Here is a 10656-nt window from a genome sequence, read left to right as displayed (position 1 = left end):
CTTCTACATGTTAATCTGTAGGCTACAACCTAGAAATAACAATTCAACAGTTTAGCCGCTGATTTAGAAAGCCAGGGTGAAACGGAACTACTGAGTCCTACTTAATCACGGGCTATAATAGGATGCAACACGACCCAGTGACGTGGATGACAGAACGGTGCCAGTTTGTCTATTTGTCCAGCACTCCTACCCAGAGGTCCAAGGCAGCTCCAGATCGGCCTGTGCGGGGCCGACACGGTGGACAGATGGATGGCGCAGCGCTCCCCATCCGGGCCTACAGGATGTCAGAGTCCAGTTACTGAGCTTATGGCAGAGGAGTTTCAGATCCAGATGCTTGTACCTGGGGATGTTTGTGACCACTTCGCTCCGTGTTCATCCCCTTAGATGGTCTAGCAACTACTCTAAGCTTAAAACTTCAATTTTTAAGAATTACTGAGAGCCCTGGCTGGTTTGGCTCAGTAGATAGAGCATAGGCCTGTGGACTAAAAGGTCGCAGGTTTGATTCCGGCCAAGGGCACATGCCCAGGTTGTGGGCTCGATCCCCAGTAGGGGGCGTGCAGGAGGCAGCCGATCAATGATTCTCTCTCATCATTGATGTTTCTATCTCTCTTTCCCTCTCCCTTCCTCTCTGAAATCAATAAAAATATATTTTAAAAAATTACTGAGAATTCATAAAAGAATTTTTGAGTCATAGAGAAAATCAATAAAATGTTTCCAAGAAACCTGAGAAATACTACGATGATTTCCAAGAGGCCCTCTGAGGCCCACTGCCAGAGGACTGTTCAAATCCACAGTGTCCATCAGTTGACATGTACTGGAGATGAAAAACTGCATTTTGAACAATGTATTATTATTGGTCACCAAGGTAGATTTCTAAATTTACATTTTCTAAACTTATAGCTATGTATTATCCCATTTTCCCTAATAACTTTGTGAGCTAAAGAAGCAATTCTCATTCACCAAAATCAGAGAGGGAGTTTGCATAGCCCCACCCAAGACAGAGTTTTCCCCTTCCACATATTTTCAAAAACGTATTTTGAACCAAAGTAATTGAGAAATTGATTAATGCCCATTAAATTAAGTAAACAAAACCTGATGGTGACACTAATACTTTTTCTCACACTTAACACCAAGCCATAGGAAACAAATATTTGTAGAAATTTTCATTCCTGTTTTGAATTCATCCCAAATAAAAAAACATATCTTTTTAAAAAAGTAGTCAGTGACCATGGTCTGGTGAAGGCTCTGCCCTCATGTCTGAGATGCACACTGCAGATGGTTTGGACAAAGTGTCCATCCTCTCTCTTACTCCACTTTCATCTCCCTTCTGTGGACATAAAATAAAGGTTGCTGGCCCGACTCCCTTGTGATTCCAGAACCAGGTATTGACCAGGTTCACCTAACTACCAGGTGCTGTCTGGGACTAAGGAATAAAGCACATGGAATCCATAGCTCCCAGTGGAAAGAAACCCATTAGAGAGAAATATAAGGGCAGATTCATTTCAGCTTCCTGGCGGTCCCTAAGCGAAAGAGATGAAGAATACGAGGAAAAGAGAACGAAAGAATAATTTTGCATTTCTTTTTACGTCATTTGCTCCTCACAGACATTTATGAGGTTGGGACATTATCTATAATAAAAGGGTAATATGCTAATTAGACTGGACATCCTTCCCGACCAAGCTGGGGCAGAGGGAAGCCAGACCCGGTAGGGGTGCCTCCGGGCAGCCGGAGGGGGAAGCAGCCTATCAGGGGTGCTGGAGGGAAGCCAGCCAGCCCACCAGCCGATCTGGGTGCCTGCAGGCAGCCGGGGGAAGGAAGGCCTACTCCTGCACCCATTTTCGTGCATCGGGCCTCTAGTATATTTATAAAGTTCTCAATCCTGAAAAGCAATACACAAGAAATTGCAATGAACTGGTCCGAGTTTTAGGAGAGGTCCCGGGGAGAAAGCAGCGTGAGGGTAATGAAGTCCTCTGCAGAAAGAAGCGATAGTTACTGAACAGACGGTGTAAGTAGCAGGGTAGCAGGCTCGCGACCCATTTTAGGACGCCGCGCGCTGGGCAGCTGGTTCCGCCAGGGGGCGCCACAGCCTCGCGCCTGGGCAACTCGGGCTCCCGGCCTGTCCTGAGCTGAGCCCGCGGAGTCCCCCGGAGCCCAAGAGTCCTGGAGCATTTTCGGGTGAGAGTAGGGGTGGGGTGGGGGTGGGGACTGATAAAGAAAGAAGGGGCTGGATCAGGAAGGGGGATTATTACTAGTCTTAGCCCTGTTGTAGAGTCACAGCCAAGCTCCAGCCTCCTTCCCCATACGCCTCCTTTCTCTCTCTTCTCTCTTCTGTTTCCCTCTCTCCCTCTCTCTCCTCTCTCTTTCCCTCTCTCCCTCTCTCCCTCTCTCCCTCTCTCTCCTCTCTCTTTCCCTCTCTCTGTCCCCGAGGCTACCCCGAAAAGGACAGAGGGGCCTCGTCCACCATCACCGCGCCCCTGGGAGAGGCGGGCGCGGAGCGCACGCGCCCAGACCCTTTCCTCCGGCTGTTAGAACTTTGCGGAGGATCAGGGGGGGATGGGCAGGCTGTTGCCGCTTGAGCCAAAGCACAGCCCGTCGCTGCCGGAAACCAAAGCGGCGAAGTGCAGGGGCAAGTGCGCCGCCCACGAGCCGCCGCGTCCTCGGACCTCGCCCGGACCTCGCCCGAGGTAGCGCCGCGGGCTCCACCTAGAGCCGGGGTTGCGCACGACGCGGGGGCGCGGAAAGCGAGTTGCGGAACGAGAAGGAAGTTCCCAGCACTTCTTCCTTCCCCTCGCTCCCCTCCCCGAACTAGTTCAGGGGGGTGCCCTTCGGCATTAGGAAGCCGGCGTGTGCGTTCTCAGCCGCCGCTGTCCTGACACTGGGTGTGCTTGCCCCAGCATCACCCAGGGGACCAGGCAAGTTCAACTTCCGGGCACGCCTCGGTCCGGGCCCGAGCATCGGCATCTCGCAGGTGTGAAGAGGCGGGGCTGGAGGATGGCGGGTCAGGGCTGGCGGTGCCGAGGGGGCGCGCCGGGGACTCAGGCGGCGGGGCGGCAGGCCAGCAGCTGGCGGAGGCGCCTGCGGAAGCCGGCGTCCAGGAAGGCGTAGAGGAAGGGGTTGAGGCAGCTGTTGGCGTAGCTCAGGCTGGTGATGCCGTAGGAGACCGCGACGACGAGCGGCGTCTGCGGGAGGTCGGTGGTGAGCGCCACCACGGTGCTCAGGTGGTAGGGCGTCCAGCAGAGGAGGCACGCGGCCAGGATCGCCGCCACCAAGACAGTGACCCGCTTCTTGGCGCGGCCCAGGGCCTTGGCCTGCCCGTCGAGGCGCATGGCTCGCAGCCGGCACAGCAGGGCGAGGTAGAGGGCGCAGATGGTGGTCACGGGGATGGCGAAGCCCAGCACGAGCGTGTAGAGGCGGCTCGCCCGCCACCAGAAGGCCTCGGGCTGCGGGAAGACCAGCGCGCACTGGCGCCGGCCCTGCTCCTCGTCGAGCCGGGCGAAGAGCGCGAAGGGCAGCACCACCAGCGTCGCCAGCGCCCACACCGCCAGGCTCACCGCGCGCGCCGCGCCGTACGTGCGCCCCGCCACCCGGCGCGACCCCGCCGTGGCCAGCACCACCCGGTAGCGGTCGGCGCTCATGACGGCGAGGAAGTAGAGGCTGGAGAAGGTGTTGTACTGGTCGATGGCCACGACGAGCTTGCACATGAGCTCCCCGAAGGGCCACCGCCGCAGCAGCAGGTCGGCGATGTTGATGGGCAGGACGAGCGTGAAGAGCTCGTCGGCGACGGCCAGGTTGAGGATGAACAGGTTGGTGACATTCTTGCGGGGCGTCCGCAGCAGCACGAACAGCACCGCCGAGTTGCCCGCCAGCCCCACGGCGCAGATCAGCGCGTAGACCACGGGCACGGCCACGGCCAGCGGCGGCGGCGGCGGCGGCGGCGGGCTCGACGCGTTGGGGCAGCCCAGCGCGAAGCCGGGGGACGACGCGTTGGGGGGCCCCGGCTCCCAGGACGACGCATTGTGCATCTTGGCGAGGGTAGGGGTGCGGCCGATGCCGTTTGCTCCACCGCCGCCCCGCGGGGCTCCAAGCCCTGCTCTGGCCCTTCCGGGGAGGCACCTTCTTAGCCCACGGTCGCCGCGGACTCCGGGGGCTGCAAAGCCAAAGGAAAGCACAGGTGCGGCTCCTGGGCGTGCGGCTTCAGGTTGCAAAGCCAAAGGAAAGCCCAGGTGCGGCTCCTGGGCGTGTGGCTTCAGGTTAGAAGTGCGGGCCGGGGCCGGGGGTCGGGGGTCGGCTCCCCAAACCTGCTCCACGTGATCGCTCTCTGCCACCTGTTGCAATCAGTCTAATCAGCTGAATACAGGAGACGAAGTGGTAGAGATAGAGCGAAAACAATCTTTTCATAGGAAAAATAGAGACCCATCTCCCCTGTTTTAGGGCGCCCTGGCAGACCCGGGTGAACTCTGCAATGGCAAGCTTCGGTGCCCCGGTTTCTGGGCGCCTGGGAAACAGCAAGCTCAGCCACAGTCTCAGCCTCACCTGCCTGGGCGAGGGTCCGCTGTTGTCTGGAGAGGTCGGGAGGGGAGGCCGCGGAGGCTGCGGGAACAGCCGCGGAGTGTCAGCCTCCTGGCGCTGCTGGAAGGAGGCAGCTCTGTCCCGCCGGTGCGCCTGGAGGCTGAAAATTGGCGCAGTCTCAGTGCGCTCTGCTGACCCAACCGCCACCCAGCACCCCTCCCACCTCCATCACCCCCACCTCCTCCATCACCCCCACCTCCTCCATCACCCCCCACCTCCTCCATCACCCCCACCTCCTCCATCACCCCCACCACCTCCATCACCCCCACCACCTCCATCACCCCCACCACCTCCATCACCCCCACCTCCTCCATCACCCCCACCACCTCCATCACCCCACCTCCTCCATCACCCCCACCACCTCCATCACCCCCGCCACCTCCATCACCCCCATATCACCCCCACCACCTCCATCACCCCCACCACCTCCATCACCCCACCTCCTCCATCACCCCCACCTCCTCCATCACCCCCACCACCTCCATCACCCCCACCACCTCCATCACCCCACCTCCTCCATCACCCCCACCTCCTCCATCACCCCCACCACCTCCATCACCCCCACCTCCTCCATCACCCCCCACCTCCTCCATCACCCCCACCACCTCCATCACCCCCACCACCTCCATCACCCCACCTCCTCCATCACCCCCACCTCCTCCATCACCCCCACCACCTCCATCACCCCCACCTCCTCCATCACCCCCACCTCCTCCATCACCCCCACCACCTCCATCACCCCCACCTCCTCCATCACCCCCACCTCCTCCATCACCCCCACCACCTCCATCACCCCCACCTCCTCCATCACCCCCACCTCCCCTACCACCCCCACCTCCTCCATCACCCCCACCACCTCCATCACCCCCATATCACCCCCACCACCTCCATCACCCCCCCCACCTCCATCACCCCCACCTCCATTACCCCCCACCTCCATCACCCACACCGCCTCCATCACCCCCACCGCCTCCATCACCCCCACCACCTCCATCACCCCCATATCACTCCCACCTCCTCCATCACCCCCACCACCTCCATCACCCCACCTCCTCCATCACCCCCACCTCCTCCATCACCCCCACCACCTCCATCACCCCCACCACCTCCATCACCCCCACCACCTCCATCAACCCCATATCACCCCCACCTCCTCCATCACCCCACCTCCTCCATCACCCCCACCTCCTCCATCACCCCCACCACCTCCATCACCCCCACCTCCTCCATCACCCCCCACCTCCTCCATCACCCCCACCACCTCCATCACCCCCACCACCTCCATCACCCCACCTCCTCCATCACCCCCACCTCCTCCATCACCCCCACCACCTCCATCACCCCCACCTCCTCCATCACCCCCACCTCCTCCATCACCCCCACCACCTCCATCACCCCCACCTCCTCCATCACCCCCACCTCCTCCATCACCCCCACCACCTCCATCACCCCCACCTCCTCCATCACCCCCACCTCCCCTACCACCCCCACCTCCTCCATCACCCCCACCACCTCCATCACCCCCATATCACCCCCACCACCTCCATCACCCCCCCCACCTCCATCACCCCCACCTCCATTACCCCCCACCTCCATCACCCACACCGCCTCCATCACCCCCACCGCCTCCATCACCCCCACCACCTCCATCACCCCCATATCACTCCCACCTCCTCCATCACCCCCACCACCTCCATCACCCCCACCTCCTCCATCACCCCCACCTCCTCCATCACCCCCACCTCCTCCATCATCCCCGCCACCCAGCACCCCCACCTCCATCACCCCCACCTCCTCCATCACCCTCACCTCCTCCATCACCCCTACCACCTCCATCACCCCCACCTCCTCCATCACCCCCACCACCGCTATCACCCCCACCTCCTCCATCACCCCCACCTCCCCTACCACCCCCACCTCCTCCATCACCCCCACCACCTCTATCACCCCCACCTCCTCCATCACCCCCACCTCCCCTACCACCCCAACCCCAAGAGAAACAGCCGTGGAATAGAGAATATTACTCAAAAATCACAGCATCTTTTCTTTCTTCCAGGAGTGTAATCTCATCCCATTTGAACTGGTAAAAAGCTCTCCTGTTAAGATTTTAAGAAAGCCATAGTTGGAGTGTTTTGTGAAAGGAGAACAATGCAATTGATGCTTCCATTCTATTTTTTAAACGTCATACCTCAATTGTAAAATGCAATTTACCTGTTTTTCTAATACTCTGGTCTTCTCAAAATTACGATTGTTAGTGTCAAAGAATGGTCCACAATTTGAGATATTTTAGGCTTTCTAAAAATATACATAAGCAAGGACTTGATTGACAAAGGCAAACTGCTTCTGATAGCCTTGGAGGGTATGTTTCCTAAAACATTGCAAGTTCAAACACTGCCTGAACTTCCCCCTAAGTCAAAAAAACCAACCACCCTGCTGTCTCAGGGGTGTTGCTCAGCGACAGCGCAGGGGCCTGCCTGGCTCCCACCTCTGACTCAGGAGCTTTGACTTCTTACTCTCTAAGGCGGAACTCGCCTGGCCACCTCCCCTTCGGGAACTGAGTGAAATAAACTAATTAGTTCTCTCCAATTCCCATTTTCTTCCTCCACCTTCCCTTTGGGAGAGTCAGCAATTAAAACCACAGAATTCTACTCAGTTTCCTTTTATTTTCCTTTCACAAGATCAGGCAAATGCTCCAATATAGTGCATTTTTAGTCATTTATGGTGCATTTTTATTTATTTACTAGAGGCCTGGTGCATGAAAATTCATGCACTGGCTGGGGGGGTCCCTCAGCCCGGCCTGCCCCTTCTCACAGTCCGAGTGCCCTCAGGGCGGGAGCACACAGTCCGGGAGCACACAGTCTGGCGATCAGGGAAGGCGATGCCCCATCACACCTCTGCTGCTGCCACTGCCGGCAGCGCAAGCCTCGGGAGGCCCTGGTTACCTGAGCCTCAGGTGGCTCTGGGTGGCTGGGGGGCTGAGGGGACTGTTGGACTCCAGAGGCAGGCGGGGAGCAGCTGAGCCCGCCTGGCGGTGGGCCTGGCCTTGCCATGTGCCTGCTGCCCCGGCGGGGCTGAGGGGACTGGGCACCGCCATCTTGTGGCTGTGGGCACCACCATCTTTGAGGGCCTGGCAGTCAATTAGCATATTCCCTCCTTATTGGCTGTGGGTGCCACCATCTTTGAGGGCAGGGCAGTCAATTAGCATATTCCCTCCTTACTGGCTGTAGGCACCACCATATTTGAAGGCGGGGCAGTCAATTAGCATATTCCCTCCTTATTGGCTGTGGGAGCTGCCATCTTTGTGATGGTGTGAGGGTCAATTAGCATATTCCCTCTTTATTGGCTGTGGGAGCTGCCATCTTTGTGATGGTGTGAGGGTCAATTAGCATATTCCCTCTTTATTAGATAGGGTTTATTTATTTATTTTTAATTAGAAACATCAATGATGAGAGAGAATCATTGATTGGCTGCCTCCTGCACGCCCCCCACTGGGGATTGAACTGCAACTGGAGCTCGTGCCCTTGACTGGAATAGAACCTGGGACCCTTCAGTCCGCTGGCCAAGGCTCTATCCATTGAGCCAAACCAGCTAGGGCTATGATGCATTTTTAGAGGAGAGGGTCTGGGCTTCTGACTGGAAGTAGCCAGCAGAGGAAGCCTCTAGGGATGGAAATACAAACTTTCCTTTACCCACTTATGTGCCCCCACCAGGGATTGAACCTGCAACCAGGTATGTGCCCTCATTGGGAATAGAACTGGCAATCTTTTGATGTATGGGACGATGCTCCAACCAACTGAGCCATCTGGTCAGGGCTCCCTTTAATTTTTTGAGGGATGTTTCACTGGATCTGAAATTCACAACTTTCAGTTGTCTTATTGCAATAGTTCTAATATTTTTCTACTTTTTTGCTTCCATTGTTATTTATTGGAGATGTGGTTTTCTGTCTTACTGTAGCTGTTTTGAAAGTAATTTGCCTTTTTTCTATAATTGTTCTTTTTAAAAGAGTTTATTTTAGAAACATTGAGTGAGAGAGAAACGTCAATCGGTTGCTCCCCCCTCCCCCGCCCCATGCATCCCAACCTGGGATCCCAACTATGTGCTGTGACTGGGGATTGAACTAGCTACCTTTCTGTGTATCGGAGGATGCTCTAACCAACTGAGCCACACCAGGGCTGTAATTGTTCTTTAATTATGTTTTTGACTGTGTCTTTTAGAAGCTATACTATGGCAGCCTAGGGGGAGATTTTCTTTCTGCTTATCCAGGTTTGAATTTTAGAGCTTCTAAAATTTGTGACTTGATATTTTATTTTAATTTTGGAAAATTTTCAGTATTCTCTCATCAAGTTTTGGTCTGACCCATCCTCTTTCTTCTTTCTTGCTGGGAGTCCTATTACATGTGTGTTAGACCTTCATTATCTTTTCTGTGTGTTTCCCATCCTTTTTCTCTCTGTACTTCAATCTGATCCCCTAAATCCTGGCTTTTTTGGTTGCTCCCCAGCACCTTCAAATAGTTGTTTCAGTCTTTTTCTCAAAGTTTTAATCACAGTTCATAATTAGGAGCAGAAGTTAATATATAAAGTTTTCAATCCAGTGGGTTCTTGAATAACACTGTTTCATTCAATATTGATGAGATGCCATTTATATCAATTAACCTATGGTAAAATTAGTATACATTGTTTCACTTCAAGTTGCATAACCTATTGACGACCTTGAGGACTTACTGTACAGTACAATACCAAATTAAAAAGTGCCCTAGCCAGTTTGGCTCAGTGAATAGAGTGTTGGCCTACAGACTGAAGGGTCCTGGATTCGATTCCAGTGAAGGGCACGTACCCTGCCGGGGTCCTGGTCAAGGTTTGTGCAGGAGACAACTAATCGATGTGTTTCTCTCACATCGATATTTCTCTGTCTTTCCCTCTCTCTAAAAGTCAATGAAAACATTAAATTAAAATTAAAATCAATGGAAAAAAATCCTCAGGTGAGGATTAAAAATAAAAGTATAGCTCAGCTGGCCTGGCCCGGTATTTAAGCATAGACCTATGAACCAGGAAGTCGAGGTTGGATTCCCAGTCAGGGCTCAGTCCCCAGTGTGGGGCATGCAGGAGGCTGCTGATCAATGATTCTCTCTCATCATTGATGTTTCTACTTCTCTCTTTGTCTCCCTTCCTCTCTGAAATCAACAATAGCAAAGATATTTTTAAAAAATATATGTGTAGCCTGGCTGGTATAGCTCAGTGGTTGAGTGTCAACTCATGAACCAATAGGTTACAGGTTTAATTCCTGTTTAGGACACATGCCTGGGTTGTGGACTTGATCCCCAGAAGGGGGCATGCAGGAGGCAGCTGATTGATGTTTCTCTCTCATCAATGTCTCTATCTGTCTATCCCTCTCTCTCTAAAAGCAATAAAAACATATTAAAAAGTATATGTGTGTATGTATGTTTCCATAGACATAATTATATGCAAGTGTGTATGATTATAAAAGGATATACATCAAGATGTATTTCAATAGGATATGGTTTGGCCATTTCATTTTCTTTACACTTTTCTGCCTTTCCAAAACTTTTGTATAATGAAGATATATTACTTTTGTAATATTAAAAAACATATTTATAAAATCTAGGGTCATGAAATACTACTGAAAATAAATTAACTATACATAAGGACGTTATTTCTTTCAGCACTTGTGAAATTATTATAATCACAAAAAAATAGTGAATACATAGATATGTAAAATATATTTACATAGAAAACATACCTTATATACTCTGAAGTATACCCACAACATTATCAGATATTTCCAATTGCAGTTTGTACTGCTTTAACCAATTTATTTATTTATTTATTTATTAATATGTTTTTATTGATTTTTAGAGTGATAGGAAGGAAAGAGGATGGAGAGATAGAAACATTGATGAGATAGATTGGCTACTTCCTGCACACCCCCTATTGGGGACAACCCGGGCATGTGCCTGACTGGAAGTGAACCGTGACCTCCTGGTTCATAGGTCAATGCTCAACCATAGAGCCATACCAGCCTGGGCAGCATTCACTTTATAGTTGTTGAAATGATCAACAATATATTCAT

At 53.3% G+C, this 10656-nt stretch overlaps 1 protein-coding gene across 1 annotated transcript; it reads right to left on the bottom strand.

The window, feature by feature from the left end:
• Positions 1 to 3035: 3035 nt before the first annotated feature.
• Positions 3036 to 4022, bottom strand: NPBWR1 (neuropeptides B and W receptor 1; the record flags this gene model as incomplete). The annotated part of the gene is made up of 1 exon (XM_081110955.1): positions 3036 to 4022. One exon carries the CDS (start codon positions 4020 to 4022, stop codon positions 3036 to 3038), a length of 987 nt encoding a protein of 328 aa, XP_080967081.1.
• Positions 4023 to 10656: the final 6634 nt, after the last annotated feature.

This window comes from Myotis nattereri, assembly GCF_964212035.1.
Source record: "Myotis nattereri genome assembly, chromosome: 17".
Taxonomy (NCBI): Eukaryota; Metazoa; Chordata; class Mammalia; order Chiroptera; family Vespertilionidae; genus Myotis; species Myotis nattereri.
This window is presented reverse-complemented; position numbering and strand designations above follow the sequence as displayed.